General features: G+C 30.1%; 1 protein-coding gene across 4 annotated transcripts in view; it reads right to left on the bottom strand.

The window, feature by feature from the left end:
• The window catches only part of LOC142321769 (uncharacterized), a 52,232-nt gene that overhangs the window by 24,975 nt on the left and 1,549 nt on the right, over nt 1–25,708 (bottom strand). Inside the window, exons 2-5 of one of the 4 annotated variants that reach the window (XM_075360137.1) lie at nt 18,006–18,229; nt 13,983–14,126; nt 12,566–12,692; nt 596–732 (exon numbers count right to left, since the gene is read on the bottom strand). In XM_075360137.1, the coding sequence (XP_075216252.1) occupies nt 12,606–12,692; nt 13,983–14,126; nt 18,006–18,229 (455 nt within the window). In that variant the 3' untranslated portion in view covers nt 596–732; nt 12,566–12,605. Of the gene's footprint in view, nt 1–554; nt 733–12,565; nt 12,693–13,982; nt 14,127–18,005; nt 18,230–25,708 lie in introns of those variants that run through there. The other 3 variants (XM_075360138.1, XM_075360141.1, XM_075360140.1) reach the window with 3 other exon arrangements.

The following is a 25,708-nucleotide window of genomic DNA, read 5'->3' as shown; positions in this document are numbered from 1 at the left end:
GCAAATGGATGTTGCTGTCTTCCCTTCAGAGACTGCAAATAATAAAATGAATGTTTCTTTAAAAAGTGATGATTACTGGCTTGATATTTTGGGTTGTACTACACTAATTGACAGTGATGAATGTGAACAGACTGCAGAACATGTTTCATCTGGTGAGCAAAAAAATACCAAATTGTACAATGAAGAATTTAAAAAAGAAGAAAATCTGAATAAAAATAAGAAATTTGTTAATCTACCCATTCAGGAGGAACCTAAGTATGATTTTTATGCAATATCAGAAGCTGAAAGAAAATTTATAAAATTAATTTTAGAAAATTGTCATGGTAAACAGAATCATGTAAGTAGTAAGATTAAAACACAACTATGCAATATATTCAGGCACTAGACAGTTGTCAGTAGGTACAATTATTTAATTTCCATTATTTCATCTAGCAGATATAAATGAAGAAATAACAGAAAAAAATGTCTCAAGATAAAGATCTTGAAACAAACTTATCCTGATGTTGAAGTTAATTTTTTTAAAGCTTTGTACAAGGTTATAAAAAATCTGAAGAAATAATTAAGCATTTATTAGAACCAAAAGATTGATGAAGGTCTGCGACTTTCGTCAGATAATAAAAAAAAATAAAAGTAAAAAATCGAAAAGAAACAGTGACCCACAACAAGGAAAGGAACAGCTGACTGGTCTTGAAGGCTTGTCAGATCAAAGCAACTGTATCTCAGATGAAGATCCTGTGAACAAAAAAAAATCCAGCTGATACAAAAGTCATTGAATTGTACTGACCAGAAGACAACTTATCAAGTCTAGTAAGCAATAAGGTTCAAAAAATAATATTCATATTCAAGTCCTTTGGTACTTATTACATGGTGTTTTTCTTTTTTACTGTGTTACTGTCCACCCTATTTTTTTCTACAAATCAGAATGTGTATTTTGGTTTATTTCCCCAGAATATTTTATAAATTTCTCTCAGATGTGCATAAATATGTTGTTCTTATCTTTTGTACCAGCAAAATTGTAATAACTTTATCTGGTTTATTTATATATTTTTTTTTGTTGCTGTGTTTGCTGGTAGTTTTTTCTCTATTTGCTCTTTTTGAATTTTGTGATTGATTCTAACAATATATATATATAAATAATCATAATGGAGGAAATCATATCAATAAAAAACGGATATGTCTATACATTACCAACTACCAGTGGTAATATAGAACCAAAAGGACAAATATCTTTATCAGTATTTCTAAACCTGACTACAAGAAAATAGCTTCTTTTATAAACTTTCTTTCAGATTCTGGTAGTGCATAAAAATCACTAAAACCAGGCACCTCCTGAAAAGGTAGATTAATAAAATTCTTATTTTTATTCAGATTTTCTTTTTTTGTTTTTTTTACTTTCTTCATTGTGTAATTTAGTGTCATATTTTTGCTGATAGTCTTGCAGTCATACCAAGGGCATGGTAGTATTACTTGTATGTGAATCTTTGTACCTTAATTTTGTTATAATTCTATTTTATGTCAATAAACACATTTATATTATAATTTAATTTTTATTATGTTACATTTCATTTACAAGAAAAAGAAATAAAACTCCACTGGTTTCCTGAAATTGCAGCTATTGTTACTATTTATGACAAAAATGTTGAACATATCTCTAATATCATCCACTATATTGTTTGTAATATTTTGTTATTTTTCAAAAATAAATTTTTAGTAATTCAACTAAATTTCTTATGTTTTAATTTTTAAATAATCATTTATTATTATCACTATTACTTAATAGTACAATGCACAGTCTGTACAACTTGATTTACTATAATCATAATTGTAAGAAAACAGCGGGACCAAGTGATTTTCCTATTATTAAAACTGATGTTATCAGTCTGGGGGGAAAAATTGAAAACATTTTAAAAAATTTTAATTTCCAACCTTACCCCACGGAGCCAGGAGGGTTGGTAATATGCTTATTTATAACTTTATAATCACCAAATGACTGCTATGATTTCATGTAGTTATGAGAATGTGCTAGAACCACGCTAGGGACACTAGTTAAACGATTTGCAGAAAAAATGGACTGTTGATACCATTTATACTTTTTGCAATAGTTAAGAAATTTCTTTTATATATGTTTTTCTTTTTCTACCCTTCTAAGATAATATTGATGGTTTTTCTTCCACTATAAGAACACAGTTTGTTATTCATACTTTTTGGATAATAATCTGTCTGTTACATTTACCATACTAAAACAAAAACGTCTGATCTGAGATTTTTCAGATCAGAAGTTATTTTCACTTGTTTTTCAGATTGGTGTGTTAATGGTTAAGTTAATTGTTTTTCATATAATAAGGGTGGTTCATTGAATAAAATAGCTTAAAAAACTGACTTAAAAAATGTAATTTTCAGAGTGAACTGTCTGGTAAAAAAAAATTAAATTATCACTTATATATATTTCTTCATCCTGTTTCCCAGCTCCTGCCATGTCTGAGTGTGTGTGATAGGCAAATGGAATACTGCTACTAGCTTGCCAGACCTGACATAGCTGCAATGTAACTGTAAATGTACAGGTAAACATGTAGTCTGGCAAAGACTCAGGTCGACCACTCCTGAGAACCGTGATTAATTGAAACCCAACCACCAAAGAACAATGGTATCCAGTCTATTATTCAGATCCATACAAAAGCAACTGCCTTTACAAGGACTCGAACCTTAGAACTCCAGACATTGAAAATCAGCTAATTTTGGGATGACTAATCTAGTAGGTTAATGAAATTATCTCCTATAAAGTTGAATATAATCTGTATTTTAGCGCTAGCTAGCAGCAAGCCATAGGCTTAGCGAAAAATGAATAGAAAGCTACCACACTACTCAAGTCAAGCGTGTCTGTTATTCATAAAGTAGAGATATGGTGTTTTTGGGAAAACATTAAAAATATGTTTTAAATATTGTTTATACTTCTACAGTTTATCTGTTTTCATGAATAGCTTCCAAACGCTTATTTTCATTGCCAATTAAAGAAAGATTTTGGTGGCACCTAAAGCCATTTCTGAGGTTGAGTTGGAATTACTTTTTTTTGTAATTCTGGTTGCTCATTCTCAGAAATATTTTTGTTATAAAAATAATTTATAATCTCATTCATTTCTCAAAGTTATTTATAATCAATTGATAGAAATGCAAAACATTTCAGACAATGAATTTTATTATCAGTAATATGCTCAGTTAAATTAAGAATAATTTTTTATGCAAGTATAAATTGGGTATTCAGAATATTCAGCATTGGTTATTGTATAAAGAGCTCAGTTTCATTGTGGATTTTATAAATAGTAATATTGATGGTTCAAGGATAAACTGGTTATTTAAAGGTAGAACTACTGATTTATTTAAATAAATATTACACATCATCATGATTATATTTGTTGTGTTGTAGTAAAGAAGTGGAGGATGTTTACAATTTGTTGGTGTCTTGTCTATTTTACGTTGTAAGAAATTTGTGTAGAGATCCTCATTAAAAGTGTATGCAGTTCGTACAATGAGATCGTATATTAAATTGTATTAGTAGGACTTTACTGGCTGAGATCTGCCAGATAGCCTGGAAGTATGGATATGAATTAATTCAAGAGTTTAATTACATTTTATTTCCCTCCCCCTATGAATCATGAGACCTTGATGATGATAAGGGGGCTTGAGTACTCAGTGATACAGAGTAGTTGGACCAAAGGTGCAACCATATTGGAGAGGTATCTCTGTTGAGAGCCAGACTAACGAATGATTCCTGAAAGAGGACAGCAGCAATTTCAGTAGTTAAGGGTGTTAAGTCAGGAGGATTTAAATGGCTATATCAAAATCACTCAATCGTCTGAGTACTGCTCAGCTGAAAGCAATGGAAAACTACAGTTGTTGTTTTCCAAGATAATGTAGCGCTCTGTATATTCATGTAAAAAAGATGGGAGGCGCCTTCCTTGGTAAAATATTTCGGAGATAAACTAGTCCCCTGTTTGGATCTCCGATTGAGAACTACTAGAAAGGGCTAACCAGAACATTATAAGTAACATTCTATGAATTGGAGGCGTGGAATGTTAGAAGTCAAAAAAAGGTTGGTAGGTTAGAAAACGTAAGAGGGAAATGAATAGGTTAAATGTAGATTTAGTAGTAGGAATTAGCGAGCTTCAGTGGGAAGAAGAAATTGACTTTTGGTCAGGTGATTTTTTGAATAATTAACTCACCTTCAAATAAAGGACAGGCTGGTTTAGGTTTCATAATGAACAAGAAGATAGGGAAGACAGTAGAGTATTTCAAAATGCTTAGCAATAGAATCATTGTAATAAGGATAAAATCAAAATCTAAGCCAACAATGATTTTTAACGTCTACATGCCTACAAGTGCCCATGATGATGATGATGATGATGAGGTAGAAGTAGTTAAACACATAAATGGGAATTTCATAATAATTGGAGATTGGAATATAAGCATTGGGAAAGGCAAAGAAGGAAATATTGTGGTTGAATACAAGCTGGGCAAAAGGAATGAAAGAGAGGACCAACTCGAGTTTTGCACAAAGTCTAATTTAGTAACTGTCAACACCCAGTCTAAAAATCAAAATAGAAGAATATGCACATGGAATAATAGTGCAAGGTATCAGATAAATTATATCATGGTTAAACAAAAATTTAAAAATCAACTCGTCGACTGCAAAGCATATCCAGGAGCAGACATTAATAGCAACCATAAATTTGGTGATAATGAAATGTAGATTGGATTTCAAAAATCTGAAGAAAAAGGTGTCAGATGAATCTGTGGAATTTAGAAAAGCTTGAGGAAGAGGAGGTAAAAAGGATTTTTGAAGAGGTCTGAGTATAAAAGATAAGGTAGAAAATGTAGAGAAGAATGGAAGAATTTTAATAAGGAAATTCTTAAATCAGCAGAAATGAACTTAGGCGGAACAAAGAGAATTGGTAGACAACCTTGGATATCAGAGGATATATTGCAGCTGATGGATGAGTGTAGAAAGTATAAAAAGACTAGACATATAAAAAGACCTAGTGATGAAAAAGAACCTATTCTTTAACCTATTCATTAAGAAATACTATTAATGGGAAGTGCAAATTAGTGAAAGAAGAGTGGATTAAAGAAAAGTGTTCAGAAGTGAAAAGAGAAATGATCATTGGTAAAATAGACTGACCATACAGAAAAATTAAGGAAAATTTTCTGGTACATAAATTAAAATCTAATAATGTGTTAAAACAGAGATGGTTAACCATTTTATAATACAAAAAGAAAGGTTGATAGATGTGTGGAATATATTGAAGAGTTATACGGAGAAAATGAATTAGAAAATGGTGTTATACAGGAAGAAGAGGAAGTCTAAGAGGATGAAAGAGGAGAAACTTCAAAGAGGAGAGAAATTCAGAGATCTGAATTTAAGAGAGCATTAAAAGATTTGAATGGCAGAAAGGCTCCTGGAATAGACGAAATATCTGCAGAATTACTGCACAGCGCAGAGAGGAAGCGACAGATAGATTACACAAACTGATGTGCAATATTTATGGAAAAGGGTAAGACCAATTTGGTTTCAGGAAATGTATAGGGACAAGGAAGCAATTTTAGCGCTCAGATTAAAATAGAAGGAAGATTAAAGAAAAACAAACCAACAAACTTGGCATTTATTTAGACCTAGAAAAGGTATTCAATAACGTAGACTAGAATAAAATGTTCAGCATTTAAAAAAATTAGGGTTGAAATATAGATATAGAAGAAAAATTGCTGACATTTACAGGAACCAAACAACAACAGTAATAATAATAAGAAAGAAGCCATAATAAAAAAAGGGAGTCCCCTTTTTGAAGGGAATGTCCCTTTGTCGGGGACAATTAAGTTCCCCATTACCATTACTTTTTAATTTTTACATAGAACTAGCAATTTATGATGTTAAAGAACAATTTAGATCTGGAGTAACAGTACAAGGTGAAAAGATAAAGATGCTACAATTTGCTGATATAGTAATTCTAGCCGAGAGTAAAAAAGATCAAGAAAAAACAATGAACGGCATGGATGAAGTCCTACATATGAAAATAAACAAGAACAAAAGAAAAGTAATGAAATGTAGTAGAAATAATGTAGATGTACCACTGAATATAAAAATAGGAAGGGAAAAGATTATGCAGGTAGAAGAATTTTGTTATTTAGGAAGTAGAATTACTAAAGATGGATGAAGGTGGAACAATATAAAATACTGCATAGCACAGTTGAAATGAGCTTTCAGTCAGTATGTAAAACAAATTGTTAGGGATGTAGGATGTAGGGGGAATATCAAAATTAAACAACTAGCACTTGGTTTACTAGTTGACTGGTTTGATGCAGACAAAAAAAAAGGAGGCATCTATGTATAGGTAACAATAATATAAATTTAATGTCTTTGCACGTGCAGACAACTTGGCTCAAAGTAGGTTTGCTTTGCAATGCATGATTAACACTAATAACATACTGCTTGAGTAAAATGTATTATAATTTGAATAAATCCAGGGGGATAGTTTCTAGATATCATGGTAAGGCTTAAAAATCTGAATGTTGGATTTTCAAAAATAAACGATAATGTGGTTAATTAAAATATTTTGAAGTTGTAACCATTAATTTATTCTTTAAGTTTTTAGAAAGAAGTGTGAAGATTAAATATGCTTATCAGATAATTCTAAATAAGAATCTAATTTTCATCAAAATTTAAACTTCTGTAATAAGGTATATTATTTGTTATCAGGTCCAAATTTAGGGCTTTCATAACATTAATAAGAATCTTATATTCCATTTAAATCTTTTTGTAAAAATTTGTTTTAATTTATCTGCAATTTCACCTTATTTTGTTATTTATCTGGAAACTAATATTCTTATTCTCCTTCAAATTCCGGGTGCCATGGCACGAGTGGTAGCATCTCAACATTTCATCCAGAGGTTTCGGGTTCAAATCTCAGTCAAAAATGGCATTTTCAGACACTACAAAAATTGTCATTCATCTCATCCTCTGAAGTAATATCTAACAATGGTCCCAGAGGTTAAAGACAAAAAGAAAAAGGTCTCCCTCAAATTGCATTATAATTAGGTATATAATGTATCCAATTTCATCAACCAGGTTTTTAAAATTGTTCAAGGATTAGAAGATTGGGTTACAAATGATGTAATTTCATGATGAACTTATTTGTGGAATTAAAATAGATGACATTTTAAGGACAATAGCAGAACATTTAATACATGAATTTAAACTTAATTACATGTTTTTTAAACATCAACAGCATAGTAAAATCAATTGCGTCTACATAATTGAAAATAATCATTTTACATAAATATAGACAACAAATTATAATATAGATAACAAATCATATTTTCTTCTTTATATGATAGAAATGAGAAAATTTTTCATATTATATGTAAACTTCCTAATTTAACAGAGTTAAATAATAGATGTTTTAATAAGCTAGAACTTGATTTGATGATTTGCTTTTTTTATTTAAATGGTAATTAATGAATAAAATTAATTATGTTTACTAAGTTAGCCTAGCCTATATTACAGGTATGCATCAGTTCAGCAGATCAATCATTAGTTTTGCAAATACTTATGGTTAATTTGTTTTATTTTTTATGGTTTATTTGTATCAAACTTTATATCATATGTTGGAAATTATTTTTATAAATGTTAAAAGTTGTAATATATAAAAAGATATAGTGGTAACCTTCTTTTGCTAATGAAATAAATGTAAAGTTAAGAAAAAAGATTGTTACACTGGAGAGACACTGTGCTGAAGCTGATTAATGGTTATTTCTTTTAGTTTATAGAAAAAGACAGCACTAGTCTTTTTCTTTTTAATAATGGGTATGTGAAATTTATAAATTATTATTAATAGCTGCAATAACTCTTCAAATAATATATTGACTATTGGAGTTTGCCTAAAGAATATATTTTATACTAAATATATTTTTTTATTTTTAATAAAAACAATTAAAATTAATTAAATGTTTTTGTGTTAAAGTAAACAGTGCAGATTTAATTTTTTTGATTGATTTCTATTAGTCTTTTAATAAAAAATTTGTATTTTATTTTCAAATTATATTTTTAGGACCAGCTCATCATGATGATCTCATATATTTATTTTATATATCACAGAAGTTTCCCAGATTTAATGTTGATGATCCTGAAGCTCTCATGGTAATTTTGTCACCAAAGGGTAAGTTTTGTGCAAATTCATGAAAGAATTAATAAGTAAATTTGGAAAGTTGGGAAATGACGACAACTACATTATTCAAAAGTGTGAAGAAAGAACAGTAGTTGGGTGTAAAATATCATGATAACAAGTTCAAAGAGTAATGAAACAGAAAAAGAAGTTATTAAAAAAATTACAAGAAAACCCATCAGAGGCTTCTACTTCTTTCAGTACACCAAGAAAATATAAAATCTGCAGCAAACCGGGAACAGGCCTAGATAATTTCAACATGTGTGTAGTGAGAAAGATTGTAAACAAACTTCATCATGTGAAAGAAAAACAGTTGCTCAACATTCCAAAATTTTGGTATGTCTAAAAGATTCATAGGATTTTCAGGAAGTAAAAGAAGCCTAAGAAGAAAACTACAGCAATTGGGTTTTAAATGGAAAAAACTTAAAACAATAAAAAACTTGTTATTGGATATCATGACATTAAAAATACAGTATGAAAACTATCAAACTTTAGAACCAAAAATAGGTCGAGGGGACGAGGTTTTGCACGGTCTGCCACTTGGCGAGGTTTCAATGACAATGTCGGCTTCCTTAAAACAACTCACTGTAGTCAACTCACATTTTTGACAAATTAAGACTAGATGTTATTGATCTGTAAGAGTTAGTCCACCGGGCTGCTCTAGTGGTTAACTCGTCACCGCGAATCAGCTGATTTCAAAGTCGAGTGTTCAAGGTTCAAATCCTAGTAAAGGCAGTTACTTTTTTACGGATTTGACTACTAGATCGTAGATACTGGTGTTCTTTGGTGGTTGGGTTTCAATTAACCACACGCCTCAGGAATGGTCGACCTGAGAGTGAACAAGACTACGCTTCATACGTATCATCGTCATTCATTCTCTTAAGTAATACCTTATGGTGGTTCCGGAGGCTAAACATAAAAAAAAAAGAGTTACCCGCACTTGTGCATACCAATAATTTGCCACTTTGTTTCTTCAGACTTAGTTGATCACCCATTTCCGAAGAATTTACTTTCACAAAACGTAAAGTGTAGCGAGGCTATAAACACCGGGTCTGATCAACGTCACGAGAGAATGCGCGCACATCCGATCCGTCACAAACAAGAAACAAAGAAAACAGTTAATAGTCAGAACAGGTCTAAGTATTACCAATCGAGTTATCGCGGAACGTAAATGCCCAATTTTGCCACTGAATTTCCTGAAAAAAAAAAATTGTGTTTGAGAGGCGACCAAATGAGTGGGAATCTTTTTCCCCAGATTGTATTATTATTTTATGATCTTTATGCCATAAAGCTGCAGTAAAAGTTTCATAGCTTAGAACAAACAGTATTCAAAAATAATTTAGTTGGAAAAACAGGTTTTTTTAGCTCTGTTTTAAAAATGAAAAAATATTCTATCTGCAAAAGTATTAGAGTTAGAGCAGTAAAATTTTTATTGAAAACTGTAATTAGAACCTAATAACATCATGTAAAAACACTGACTGAAATGCAGTTAATTTAGGGACAAAAGGAGATTCAAAGAAATGTAGTGAGATATAGACCTAACCCTAAACTTTCTGGGAACGTTTCAGTCTCTAGATAAAATGTGCCTTGCTTCATTCTAAAATCAAACATTCAATTGTTAATATTTTTCAGGTACTTAGCCACAATATTCCACTTGCAATCACAATATGAAGGCATTTCAATGTTTAAAACTTAACAATGAATGATATAATGATTGTTTGTAAATGATTTTATTCAAATAAAACTGAAGTTGCAAGACTTTAAATAAAAAATATAAAACAAAGTTTTTATATTAAACTGATACAGTCTGTCAAAAAACATTTCTCAATTTTTTAATATTACATGCACAAGAATTGATTATATTATGAAAAACTTTGCTGTTTTGGGAATGTCTCCATTTGAGAAACAAGGAGATGATAGAAAAAGTTGTATGAAGGTAAACAAAATTCAATGATTAGTTGTTATGTTCTCTCCAGTGTGTAGAATCGCATTACTGTCTTATTCTAGCGTCAGGAAATATTTACCTTCCAAATTAAACATAACAAATTATTTAAAATGTATGACCAACATGTTACAGATGATGTCAAAGTAAAAAGCTCTTTTTTTAGAAATATATGTTTTTTAAATTTAATTTGCAATTTTGTGGTCCGTATTGTCTATTCTACATGTCTTCAGCTTGTTGAAAAATTGATTAAGGAAAAACCACAAGGAGAGTACTTTATTACAATGACAAAGCATGTGTATAAATTAAGAGCAAAAGCTTTTTTTTAATTGTCCGAGAGGTAATAATCCTGTAATAGATAAGGTAACATAAATAATATCAATCATGCAAAACTTGCTGATGTTTCAAAATTGCTTCTGACTCATTATGATAAGGACTGGAAAAATAATGATGAGCTGCAGTATTATGTGAAAGTACTGTCTTATCAGGATTTCCTGCAGTTCCTGAGGAAGAAAAAACAATTTGAAAATGTCCCAGAAACTAATGAAATCACTGCAGTATAAGTTTAGTATTTTTCTTTGAATTAAATTTTAAAGATGTACTAACTTAAAATAAATATTCACTTGAAGATGTTACTAACTGAAGTACTCAATGATAAGTTGCCTTGTGAAATATTTTTGTTGATCTTATTTTTAAATATGAATGTTATCAAAATATGAATAATCAGAGGTCTACAAGCCGCATATTTTTAGCTGTACTATTTCAATTTTAAAACCATAAAGTTTGAATTTGATTTTTTTTTAAAACCATAATTTTTGAATTTAAGAATATTTTGTAATTGTAATTACAATTAACATAACATTCTTAACAGTTATATTTTTGTTCCTGGAGAGTTTAGTTTAATGTGTTCATATAAGACAATTTAGCTTTCAATGTTTTTTTTTTTTTTATGATAAACTTTCTGCATCAATTTATATATGTCTGTTTATTTCATTAATAGCTTTAATTGTGCCATCTTCTCTAGAGGCTGATCATTTTTGTTCATTCATTAGTACTATTATTTTTATTATTTACTGGAAGATAATAACTATGATCCCTATTTTTATATGATTTTTTTGTATCAGGATCAAATCCAATGTCCTCATGTTTCAGTTTCAAAGTAAACAATCTCCTAACTTTAGTTTCAAAAACAGCAGTTTCCAGATTTTAATTACAAATAACTTTATAATCTGTATATATTATGGATTTGTGATTTTAAAGATGTGTTTCTGATGCATGAAGGTAAGTTTTGGAAAAATTACTTTTGTTGCTTCTCTATGGGGAAATAAGTATTAAATTTTTCTGTTGTAGTGTAAAATTCTGACCAAGTGGAGGTTGCTAAGTTCGATATTAAACTACTGACATATGGGCTTAGAATCCTTATATCGTTTTATACTAATCAAAGTATACTACTGAAATTTCATTAAATAAAAAATTTTGAATTAAAGAAGGCAGTGCCAAAATTGAATGAATTAAGAGTGAATGAGATATATTAATTATGTAATAAGTTTACAAATATGTTTGCTCTCCCTCTTTTTAGGGGGTTTGAATAAGACCCAACACCATCAGATAGTATTTTAGCTACCTAAGAGATGAAATTTTAGCTACATAAATTATATGAAAATATTTATCTATTACTGAATAAAATTTTGAGATGGATGGTAACCATAAAGTCCATTTTATTTTACTGCTATGCTGATTGATAGGGACCAAACTTAATGGTATCAATGTCCGATATACAAAAATTATTATGTGAATTTCATCTATTTCAGATTATCTAGCCTATAGATATCAAGCAAAAAACAGGTCAATGTATATACAATACTAAGTTTGTGTTTAGTTAGTTAGAGGGGTCATGAAATGTCAAGATCTAAAACAAAAGTATAATATGCAAAATTTGATTTGATTAGCATATTTCACCTACACAATATGGACTACAATATGAACTACATAACCAGGAAAGTAAGAATAAAACAAATTTAAAAAAGAACCGTGAAATAAACATAATACATTTTCAATTCTTTAAATGATGATTTTTTGAATTGAAGCCAATGTAAAGGTTAATAAGTGGTTTTATTTATTTTTAATTTGGTGCTGACTTTGAAAGTTTGAAATCTGAAGATATTTGAGAAAGTAATTATTATTACTATTATTTCCTTTTAAAGAGCTTTCTTTAAATAATTTTAATTATTTTTACCTCATTTATATAGAAATATATCTACTTTACTGTTCTTTTACTTTAAATATTAATGTAAATTTTTGTTTAATTAAATAACCCTATTGATAAATTAAATAAGTTATGATTTTATTATCATTTTAAAATTATTATCTTTTTTATCATTTTAATTTCAATTTTAAAAAAGAAGGTTTTTACTTTTCTGTAAAACTCTTGTTCAATAAGAACTGTTTTCATTCTACTTTACTACCAATACTTCATAATCAGAATAAGATATTTCTTGCCCGTCATATGCTATGTAACACACATCATGAATTCTCTGGACCTGAAAAAAGAGAACGTAAGTGTTAGATGATATAAACAAAAAAATTTTAATGACCCTAATATAGGCTACAAGTTCCTCCTCAAATTGGTGTAGCTTTCTCAATGTAACAAGCATCTGATACCAGGACTAATAAGAAAGGAAATGCTTTCATCACCTAAAGAAATTGTAACATATCTTCCTTAAGTTATATTCAACCCTGTAAGTGGCATATTATTACTGGCAACACCATTATTTTCGGGGAAAGAATTGTCAGGTGGGGATTTTTTGGGTAGTGCAGCCTCCAGAACAAAAAAAAGAACACAGAAACAATCACTAATCAAATATAAAGCTCTGGAATAAATAAACTTTATTGTTTCAGCTGGACTATGTTCTACACTGGACATATGGACACAAAGATAGAATGAATACTCCACAGTAACCAGAGAATCAGTAACCAGAGAACCAGAGAATCAGTAACCAGGACCAAAATGATATGAAATATACAAAAATGACAACTAATATATTAAATGAACAGACAAAATTCAAATCCAACACACCTTTCAACTATTTTCTAAGTTGTCTCCTTAACCCAAAAAAGTCACCAAAAATTACATCAGCTGACAGAGTTTTACTTTGCAGCTCCTAGCCTTACATCAGAAAGTTTCTGGGCTCAAATCAGAGTTGGATTTCAGATTTTTCATAAGCAATAATATATTTATTTCACGTTATAAAAATGAACTAAGTAAGGTAGCTTGTAACTGGTCATAAGCTTGCAGGTACTAGAAAATGAAATAAATAAGCAATTACTTTTTACCTTTGGAATAGAGATAATATAAAATGTAATGGATAGGTAAGTTGATATGTTTTTTTATGGTTCATTTCACAATGTAGCATGAAATATCACTTTCACTGTACAATTTGCTCCCTTGTAAAAATCTCATCCTGCTGAGAAATACCTGATTCATCCTGAATCTCAACCTTCTACCCACATTCCAATGTAGGTTGAAAATAAGATTTAGTGCTGTTCCTCCACCAGCATTCACTGAAAGTTGTCAGCTAAAATCAAGCATGCCTAATGGAGTGATGTGTGAATCAATCTTCCCCTCTCCCTCCTTCAAGTGAGGGTTCATTCTTGAAAGCAATATTTTTGTCACCAGCATTTTGGCATAGTCAAACCCTACCCTGATGCAATTTTTCAACTAAATTCAATTTTTATTTAAATGAATCACTTCAATGATTAGTTTATATTTTATATCGCTATAATCTAAGTTTTTAATTTAGGAAAATAATTTTACCAACAGTAACAGTTACCTTTCCAATAATGGTAGCTCCATTATGCTTAACTCTTCCTACATACAATACTTCACCAATCTCTGATTTTCCTGCTGGTAAGGCCTCACAGGGGACTGAACCATCTGAATCTGGTACCCAGACTACATTACAGCCAGAAAGAATCTTCATGATGGCAGAAAAAGAAGTTATTATATGCACTTACTTAACTGTAAAAATATTTTAACTTAGTAAATTATAAAAGATGTTAAAATTAAATGAAACCTCTCTTAGTTAGGTTTGTAAATAATAGTTTATTGGCAAACACTTATATAATGATTTATAAGAACATGTTGAAAATTATGTCCATTCACTTCTATGCACTTTCAACACATTTGATTATGTTCCTGGTTACTATTGTTAGCTGTACACTATCTATTTCCTGGATGGCATTGGTAATGTTTCTCTTCAATTCCTGTTTGGATTGCTCCTATAGCCAATTTCTTTTAAATAACCCTACAGAAAAAAGTCTGGACTAATCATATCAGGGATATTTGTGACCACAATCCTTTAGAAACAATTCTTCCATCATAAAAATCTTATAGCAACCCCATAGTAGAGTGAGCTGTGTGGCAAGTGGCTCTGTCCTGTTGCAACCAGCAGTCATACTCATCCTCTTCTTGCAGTAAGCTATGAACTGTTGAATAATTTCTTGGTAGGTGGCAGAATCCACAGTTTTTTTTCACACACAATAAGCCTATTTTTTGTGGGAGTAGGACAGATTCAAAGAAAATGTGCAGTTTTCAGTACCCCAGGTCCAGTGGTTCTGACTATTAATGGTATTGTGCAAGGTGAAACACCAAGCTTCTCCGTGAAATACAGTTCATTTAAAATACCAGTATGGACTCTAATGAAAATCTTAAACCATTGATAGTAACGAACCCTTTTAGCACAATGAGCATTAGTTAGCTCATGAAAAACAGTGCGGACTAATCTTAGTGAAATGTTCTTTTCCCAGCTTAGTTTCTGCAAAGATTTATGAGGAGATCTTGTAACTGATATTTTAATACTCTGTATGACCTGCATTGTTAAAACTGACCTGTGTGAGCATGTTTTTGGTCTAACACTGAACCTTCTAACAAATGTTTTTAACTAACCTTCACTTTTTTAATAACCTTCAATTTTTTAACACTTTTCACTGGTGCTTCCTTTTCACATTTCTACCTGAACCTTTACAGACATGTGTCTGTGTAATATATAGTAATATATGTGTAATATGAGATTTCATCTCTAAATAAGTTTCCATCATGAATATATGTTCTTCAACAATTAACCACATTTTAATAAACAACTTGAAACAGACTGGCAATACTGAAATCTGCAGGCAACAAACAGTCCTCCCCACTCCAACTCCAGTCATACCAACATTTTTCACATTATTTTACCCATCTCATACCAACTAATGCATTTAATGTAAACTACTGAGAGATAGGGCCTAAGCTGAACATTCTGCATAACTAGTAGTTCTGTGAACAGTAGGAATTCCTCATTTTGTTCTGAATTTATCAAATTAAGCACTATAAAAAATAACTGTATTAATTAAATGAAATTAAAATAAAGTACATATTGAATTGTTGTTGGTAACTGATTGTGAAATGAGCCAGTGCCAAAATTATTCTTAGCATATTACAATTATAATTATCACAAGAACTGTTTCCAGGCCTACCGGACATCACTGACTGATGATTTAATGATTATATTTTCATTATAATCCCATGTGGTTTTCAAATTATTTTTAGCAATTAGTATTCAAGGGGGGAAACAACAAAAGAAAGTTAATTGAAGACTAACAAAAATTAACTGCTTATTTGTTTACTGAAATGGCATAATGTAGAGTAGCTGAAAAAGGGACACCATCATTATTATTTTATATCTTCAGTTCATTAATCCTAAGCACTCTCTTTTTTCTGTTTAGCTTCTGGAACCACTTTAAGATATTACTTCAGAGGATGAATGAGATGATGTGTATGAATGTAAATGAAGTGTAGTCTTGTACAGTCTCAGGTCAACCATTCCTGAGATGTGTGATGAACACATCTCGGTTGGGTTTCACAATTGAAACCCAACCACCAATGAATACCTTGATCTAGTATCCTTGATCTAGTATAAGCCTAAGTCCACCTAAATGAAGGTGGCATCATTCTAATTGCCTCGAATTGATTGTATATCAAATAACATAACTCTAAAAGAAAGCAATTCAGAGTAATGCCTCTTACACCTCAGATTTGTAAGTTACAGCTGTAAGAAAGACTGAGGTAGAAAATTTAAAGAACAAACTAATGTATTCCTTATGTCAAAAAATGATGGGGTTTATACACATTGCTCCAATAAAGAAAATCAATGAAGTTAAAAAAGTTTTTTTTTTTAACTTTTACTTAAAAGCTAATTACTATTAAACAACTGTTAAATACTGCTAATACTGTAGGTATGATTATTGTAATAAGGTTCATAAAGTAATAGAAGCAGGATCATATACTTGTATGTAAAAATTAAAAAGAACTCTCTTCCTAATTTTATCAAGAAATTAAAAAAAATTATTAGCATTGCAATAATTTGTTGAGATCGAAGGAGAAAAGGTAATCAATTATTTTTCATCCAATCAAAAATGCATAAACCAAGCCCCCATTTAAAATTTAAAAATATGGACTTCACAAGAATTAAAATACAGCAACCATCATTCTTTCTTTATTAAAAATAATTTTGATTTTATTTCAAATTATTAAAAGAAAATTTAAGTTTAAAAATTATGTTAATTGAGAGCAATCAGATGTATGAATTAAATTATCTCAATTGTTTTTTATATTCACACACACACACCACAGATTCTTTTCATCTGCAGCAATATAAAATGGCTGGATGTTTTTCTTTCAGGGTAAATTTAGTTTCATTTTGTCTTGAATCTTATGGCAAGGAAATAATTTTTTTCAAATATATGAGTTCAATGCTTTTGTAAAAAACCTTATCATGCAGTAAATAATTTTTAAAAAAATTAAAGAATCTAAAATAACTTCATTAATTTTCCCAGAAATACATAGAACAATTTTTACGAGTAAATTCTTTATCCAAAATAAAAAAAAGTTCTTATAAAAATATCAGAAAAAGCTTTTTTTTTTGTAATTTAGTGTTTTTGCTACATAATTTCATATCTCAAGAATGGATGAAATTTTTAATAAAATTCATAATTTAAGAAAAAAAAGAAAAAAAGACTGAAGGGATTTGAAATGTGGGCATGAAGAAGATTAAACTGACAGATTATGTGCAAAATTAAGAAGTAATGAGAGTATTGAGTGAGAATAAATCTTAATCAGAACAATTCAGAATGGGAAAGCAGAATGGGTCAGGACATAACGTGAGAGAAGAAACTGTGCTAGATTAAAACAGTGCAAGAAGGATCAGTAGAGGTTCAAAAAGAAAGATCAGAAAAGAGTAAAAATGATATATAACCTACAAGGAAATGGAAGCTTTCAGAATCTTGAACTTTAAGCAGGGAATTGAGAATGAAAACGGACATGTTGCTGACCTTGTATAGGGCAGATAAAAAACATATGATGATATTTTAACCAACATTCTTAATAAAAGAATTAACATTCTATTGCCAGCAAATTTCAAAATAGCTGCCATATCAATTCACTTTACTGATGTGCAAAAGATAATTTAGAAACACTTTAAATTACTGACAAAAATAATAATAAAAGTAATAATAAAAAAAAAAAACTATAAGAAAAATAGTGTATTTATAAATTTAAATTCTAGAATATCAAAATAACAAAAACACGAAACATCTATTTGCAAAATAAATATATTAAAATGGTTATTTTTCCATGTAAAGAACAGAACACATCATTACAAAAAAGGCTTATAAATCTCATTCAGTCAAAGGAATGTTCATGGGGCATAGCCAGCTGGATAGATGTAAGAACATACTACAGATGGTTATACTTTAATAAAGAAATGATTCATAGTTTTATTAATTATAAAGATTTATTTATTTACATATGAACTTACTTCATATTCTGATATTTTATGTACTGTACCTCTCCAAGTCACACAGCACACACCTTCAGATTTATTAATTTTCCCAGGAATTAATGCTTTTTTATGAACAGATCTCCCAATATATAACAGCTCCTCATCAAAACCTCCAGGTACAGCATTTGGTGGAACTTCACCTTCTGAACTCCACACCCATAGTGACTCAGTATTTTTAACATTATCTGGGTGGCACCATTCTGAAAAAAATTAAAATCAGTAAAAGAACACTAATGTTAACCTAATTACAGTTTACTAAACAGAACTGTATAATTTTGCTTTTTGGCTAAAATAAAAAAAAATCTAATATGTACACCATGTCACTTCCTTGTACGCCTATTAAACTACATATATACATTTTAAAAAAAATTAAAAGTATGTAAATTTTTATTTCACTAATAACATATTGATTTAAATCAATATGTTTAAAAAAAAATTAAAAAATTAAAAAAAAAGGAAATTAAGTCTGATTCGAACCAATGTACCTTCCCCTTGTAAGATCGAAATGTTTTTTTAAATAAAAATTTTATTTAACTATAACTCTGGAACAAATGAAGTACCACTTATGATATATCATTGAAAAGCGATAGTTATGAGAGATACGTACCTACAGTCATGCTGAAACTAGTCAAAACGTATTCAGGGATGGTCAAATGGATATTTCTGTTGAAATCTGGAAACCGAATTATGATACTTTGTACAAGGTAGTAAAAAGCAGGCAAAGATTTGCATAACTTTCAACAGCTAGCCGGGATATTTATGCAACTCAAATTAACAATGAATTATTAATAACAAATTATGCAATTCAAATTTAACTTCAAAAATCAAAAGAAGACAATCATGCAGCGTAGCTAGCACTCGTCTGGCAAGTATGATATATGACAGACAGGTGGCAACGCTACCCCTATAAACTTTACAGTAGAGTTTTTCGACACCTTCATATTCATTTTATTAAATAAATAAGAATCCTGAATAAAATTGTAATCTTATGCACTAAACAGTTTTTCGATAAGCAGTCTTGTTTTTTTATTGGAATGCATCAAAGTACCACAGCAACTATTATAAAAATATTTAGACTTCAGAACTGATCTTGATCGGTCAGGAACAACTCAACCAATTCAAATTTTAACCTGCCTATTTAAATTTCAATGAAGCTGATGTACTAGTTTGGAGATTTTTCAACCTTAAATTTATATATATCTATATAAACTACTTCTATGAATCATGAGACCTTACCGATGGTGAGGGGGCTTGAGTGCTCAGTGATACAGAGTAGCTGGACCGAAGGTGCAAATCATATCAGAGAGATATCTGTTGAGAGCCAGACTAAGGAATGATTTCTGAAAGAGGGCAGCAGTTCTTTCAGTACTTTTTAAGGGCGTAGGTCAGGAGGGCTTAAACGACCATATCAACATCACTCAATCTTCTGAGCACTGTACAGCTGAAAACAATGGAAAACTACGGCTGTTTTTTTTCCCAAGAAAATGTAGCTATCTACATTTTTATGTAACAAAGATGGAGGTGCTTTCCTTGGTAGAATATTCCAGAGGTAAACTATTTCCCCATTCCGATCTCCGGGTGGGGGACTACTAAGGAAAGGGTCACCAGAAAATTAAAAAATAACATTCTACAAGTCAGAGTGTGGAATGTTAGAAGTCTAAAAACAGTTGGTAGGTTAGAAAATTTAAAGAGAATGGATAGGATAAATAAATGTAGATGTATTAGCAATTGGCGTGGTTCGGTGGGAAGAGAGAATGACTCTTGATCAGGTGATTTTAGAATAAGTAACTCAGTATCAAATAAAGGGCAGGCAGGAGTAGGTTTCATAATGAACAAGAAGATAGGGAAGAGAGTATAATATTTAAAACAGCTTAGCAATAGAATCATTGTAATAAGGATAAAATCAAAACCTAAGAAATATAGTGTATATAAAAAGAAATTGACAAAGCAATTAAACACATAAAAGAAGTTGAAAATTTAATAATAGTTGGAGATTGGAATGAAAAAATGGGAAAAGGAAAGGAAACAAATATTATGGGTGAATACAGACTGGGCAAAAGGAATGAAAGAGGGAATGAACTTGAGTTTTGCATGAAGTATAATTTTGTAATTGCTAGTATCCGGTTTAAAAATCATAATAGAAGAATATACACATAAAAAAGGTCTGGTGATATGCAATGTATCAGATAGATTACATCATGGTTAAACAAAGATTTAGATATCAACCCCTTGACTGCAAAGCATATCCTGGAGTAGACATTGATAGTGACCATAATTTAGTGATAATGAAATGTAGATTGAACTTTAAAAACCTGAAGAAAAGGTGTCAAATGAATCGGTGGAATTTAGAGAAGCTTGAGGAAGGGTGGTAAAGAAGATTTTTTGAAGAGGATATTGCAAGAGGTCTGAGTAAAAAAGATAAGATAGAAAATGTAGAAGAATGGGAGAATGTTAAAAAAGAAATTCTTAAATCAGCAGAAGTGAACTTAGGTGGAACAAAGAGAACTGGTAGATAACCTTGGACGTCAGAAGATATATTTGCAGCTGATGGACGAATGTAGAAAATATAAGAATGTTAATGATGAAGAAACTAAAAGGAACTATCGAACTTAAGAAATACTACAAACAGTAAGTGCAAATTAGCGAAAGAAGAGTGGATTAAAGAAAAGTGTTCAAAAGTGGAAAGAGAAATGATCATTGGTAAAATAGACAGAGCATACAGGAAAGTTTAGAAAGAGAATTTGTGTTACATAAATTAAAATCTAAAATATGTTAAATAAAGATAGTACACGGATTTACAATATGAAAGAAAAGGACGCTAGGTGGATGGAATATAATAAGAGTTATAAGGAGGAAATGAATTAGAAACTGGTGCTACAGGGCTGAAGAGGAAGTCAAAGAGGATAAAAAAGGAAATATAATACTGAGATCTGAATTTAAGAGAGCATAAAAAGATTTGAGTGACAGAAAGGCTCCTGGAATAGAAGAGATATCTGCAGAATTACTAATCGATAGATAGATTATAACAAACTGTTGTGTAATATTTACAAAAAAGGGGAAATTCCATTAGTGAGTGTTATTGTCGTAATAGCAAAGAAAGCAGGAACAGATAAATGTGAAGAATGCAGAACAATTAGCTTAATTACTTGCACGTTAAAAATATTAAGTAGAATTCTGTATGGAAGAACTGAAAAGAGAGAAGTGTTAGGAGAAGACCAATTTGGTTTCAGGTAAAGTATAGTGACAAGGGGAAGCAATTTTACCATTCAGATTAATAGTAGAAGGAAGATTAAAGAAAAACAAACCAACATACTTGGCATTTATAGACTTAGAAAAGGCATTTGATAATATAGACTGGAATAAAATGTTCAGCTTTTTAAAATATTTAGGATTCAAGTATAGAGATAGAGGAACAATTGCTAATATTTACAGGAACCAAACTGCAGTAATAATCAGAGAATATAAGAAAGAAGCCGTAATTAAAAAGGGAGTCTGACAAGGATTTTCCCTATTGCAGTTACTTTTTAAACTTTACATAGAACTAGCAGTTAATGATTAAAGAACAATTTAGATCTGAAGTAACTGTGCAAGGTGAAAAGGTAAAGATGCAACATTTTGCTGATATAGTAATTCTTGTAGAGAGTAAAAAAATTTATAAGTAACAATGGATGAAGTCTTATGCAAGAACTACAGCATGAAGATAAATATGAACAAAACGAAAGTAATGATATGTAGTAAAGAAATAATAAAGAAAATCACCACTGAATATAAAAATATTAAGAGAAAAAATGATGGAGGTACAAGAAGTTTCTTATTTAGGAAGTAGAATTACTAAATATGGGCGAAGCAGGAGCGATATAAAATGCTGTATAGCACTGGCGAAACGATCTTTCAGTCAGAAATATAATTTTCTTACATCAAAAATTAATTTAAACGTCAGGAAAACATTTTTGAAAGTGTATGTTTGGAGCGTAGCTTTATATGGTGAAACATGGACGATCGGAGTACTTGAGAAGAAAAGATTAGAAGCTTTTGAAATGTGGTGATACAGGAGAAAAGATCAGATGGGTGGATAAAGTGATGAAGAGGCGTTGCGGCAAATTGATGACGAAAGAAACATTTGGAAAAATATAGTTAAAAGGAGTCAGACTTATAGGCGACATATATTAAGGCATCCTGGAATAGTCGCTTTGATAATGGACGATCAGGTAGATGGGAAAAATTGTGCAGGCAAGCAACGTTAGGAATTGTAAAATAAATTGTTAGGGATGTAGGATGTAAGGGTATGTCGAAATGAAACGACTGGTACTAGATAGGGAATATTGGAGAGTTGCATCAAACCAGTCAGATGACTGGTTTGAAGACGAAAAAATAGATAAAATACATCCCGTCAAGTATTTATGATTTAATAATCAATTGAACACTTTTCACGGATACAAACACGCTTTGAAAAAACGGAAATTTGTCTCCGAAATTTGTTTTCAAAATTAGTAATTATTTTTTTTTTTTACAAAAAAATATGTATAGGAGAAAGTATGATTTTATCTACTTGGAACTCTATGGACAATTCCATCCTAAACTGTCAAGCTTAAACTTTCATTCGATCATTTTTCTTCTATGTAGTTTCATTTTTATTTCAATATAATTTTTATTAACTTCACATACATTTTCAACTTTACGCAAAAAATGAAATCAAAATACTTTCTGTCAAGCTTAAACTTTATTCGACCAATTTTCTACTTCATTACAACTAATAAACATATTTATTATTTCATCTAATGTTTTTTGCAAACCATTTATATACTAGATCTCAACGACAGAGATGTGATGAACAAAATGTATCATAACTTACTTTTAAACAGCATTCTTAACGGTGTTTCGTACCATACTGAATTCATCCGGTAGAATTCGTTGTTAAGATAAAAATAAAGTCTTGTATTAAAATGGAATCCGTATAGAAAGAATCTGATGTGGACACCACTGACGTTCTTGTACGCCTATTAAATTACATACACACATTTTTTGCTGCACTTCATTTAATTTGAAAGTGAGATACGATCCTCCAATTCTTAAAAAGGTGGACAGTTACACAATTGCTGAAATATTAGTTTTTATTAACTTCAAATACATATACAATTATTAATTCAACAATCTTACGTGAAATGTTAGGATAGAATAAAAGTCCCTTTATTATTCGTATTAGTAGATCAGTATTATTTGTATCTTCGTGAGTTGCTGATTAACAAAAGTTTTAGATTTCTGGTGTATCGTATAAATAAAAGTTAATAGTAATTAAACTATTCTATTTAGTGAACTCCTGTATACTGGTTTCAAATGTAAATTCGAACTTACGGTGTAAAATATTTAGTTTTTATTATTGGATTATTTGGTGAATAATCAAAAATGAAAAAGAAACAATCATACAGGAAAAATAAATATAAGATGAAGAAATATATCTCAAAAAAACTACAAGAAGAAAATGTTAAAAGCAAGGAAAGATTACAAATTAAGAGATAATAAATATAAAAAGGAAGAAAACGTAAGACCAAGGAAAGAATAAAAAAATTAAGATAGTATGATGAATATAAAGAGAGAAAATTTGAAAACTAGAGAACGTGTACACAATTTAAGATCAGAAGAATTATATCAAACCAAAGAGCGATTAAATGGTTGGCAACAAAAAACAAGTAACGAAATGATCCAACTCCGACTTACGAAGAATATTGTCCGAAAACATCTGAGGAGGTTTTGCAATTTATTAAAGATCGGGCATGTATACCTAACAGTATATGTTGTTCTTATGAGGGTCTATTTTTCAGTCACTCTGTAGTTAACTTTAATGTACATAAGAAGATTAAACAGAAATTCCAGAATAATTACATAAAATTAAACAGAAATTAAACTAGAAAATCCAAAAATAATACGATTCTAAATTATAGTTTTTAATTAATATTAGATAAACAAACATCTATTTCACAAAATCCATCATAGATATGTAAAATATATACACATATGTAATTAACGCCTATTAAATTATATATACACATTTTAAAAAGTACATAAAATTTTATTTCACTAATAAAATTTAAAAAAAAGTTTAAAAAAATAAATTAAAAAAAGAAAAGGAGATTAAGTCTGATTCGAACCGAAGTGCCTTTCCTTGTAAGATTCAAATACCTCATTAATTAAAGTTTTACTTGTCTATAACTCTGTTACCAATTAAAATAAGTACCACTTATCGTGGAAAAGCTCTCAATGAAGACTTAGTACTACAGTTAAGAAAAAATCCAAAATCCAATTTTGTTTTAATTTTGCACTTTTTTTGAACACTTTTGGTTCAGTCGATTGCAATCAAAAGGAGAGAAGAGCACAACTAGATGTTACAACAGCCTTAAATTCTAAATTTCAATATCCTACGGCTAATAGTTTTTGAGTTATGCGAGATACGTACGTACGTACAGACTCGAAGATACGTACGTAACGCCGAAACTAGTCAAAATGGATTCAAGGATGCTCAAAATGTACATTTCCGTTGTAATCTAAAAAACGAAATTTTTCGGAATCACAATATTTCCTTTACTTCGTACAAGGAAGTAAAAATGGAATCGGTAAGTAACCCACAACGTTACTAGATTTATTTTCATTCGAAAAAAAACACGGGTTTTGTCTATACTTGATCGGTCTATCGAAAGAGATTTAAGAGAAAGTTACACTCTTACTGGGAAATAACTGCTTGGACATATGAAGTATTTTTATTATAGTACGTCTTTAGAATTCTTTTATATTTTCATTTAGCAATGTAACATAAATATGGGGAAAAATTATATTCAAATCATTGTTAACACATGGCATCTACTCAGAGTTAAAACTGATTTTGTCACCTCTGCTAACTTCAGATTGCGTGGAAGTTCTTCGTGTATACTCGCGTGGCCCAATATTTGTCCTTTCTTTAACTTTAGGTTGCTCTAGCTCCATTTAAGATGCACAGGATGCCGAGCAACCTAAATTACAGAGTAAAATAATTTTTTTTGTGAGTGCATTTCTAATATAGAGCCTCAATCTTCTTAAGTTAAAATATGTACTGAGGCTGTGTTATGGGAAAACTCATCTAATCCGATTATGTGTGAAATTCGAACTATTCAAATGAATATTAGTAATTCATTAAAAACCTTTTAGTATATTTGGATAAAGTTATATTTTTTAGATGTTTCTATTCCTTTTTTTATAGTCAAGTTTTTTCGATTGAAAATAAATCTAGTAACCATGTTGGTTACTTGCCGATTCTATTTTTTTCTATACTGATCCAATTATAGTACGAGACATTGTTTTTTATCCTACGACGAATTCTACCGGATGAATTCAGTATTATACGAAACTCTATTAAGTTTTGATGCATTTTGTTTATCACATATGTTTAGGCATAGAGTTGTATGTAGAAAATAACCTTATGCTGAAATATAAAAGAAACTTCATGTAGTAGGAAAATGATCGTATGAAAGTTTAAGCTAAACAAAATGTTTTAATTTCATTTTTTGTATAAAGTTTAAGATGGAATTATCCATGTAGTTCCATGTATATAAAGTCGTACTTGCTCCTTAACAAACTTTTTTATAAAAATAAAGAATGATTACTAATTTTGAAAATAAATTCGGAGACAAATTTCGGTTTTGAAAAAGTAT

The sequence above is a fragment of the Lycorma delicatula genome, chromosome 3, assembly GCF_047948215.1.
Source record: "Lycorma delicatula isolate Av1 chromosome 3, ASM4794821v1, whole genome shotgun sequence".
NCBI classification, from domain to species: domain Eukaryota; kingdom Metazoa; phylum Arthropoda; class Insecta; order Hemiptera; family Fulgoridae; genus Lycorma; species Lycorma delicatula.
The sequence above is the reverse complement of the archived record's forward strand: the minus strand, read 5'-3'. Positions and strand labels throughout refer to the sequence as shown.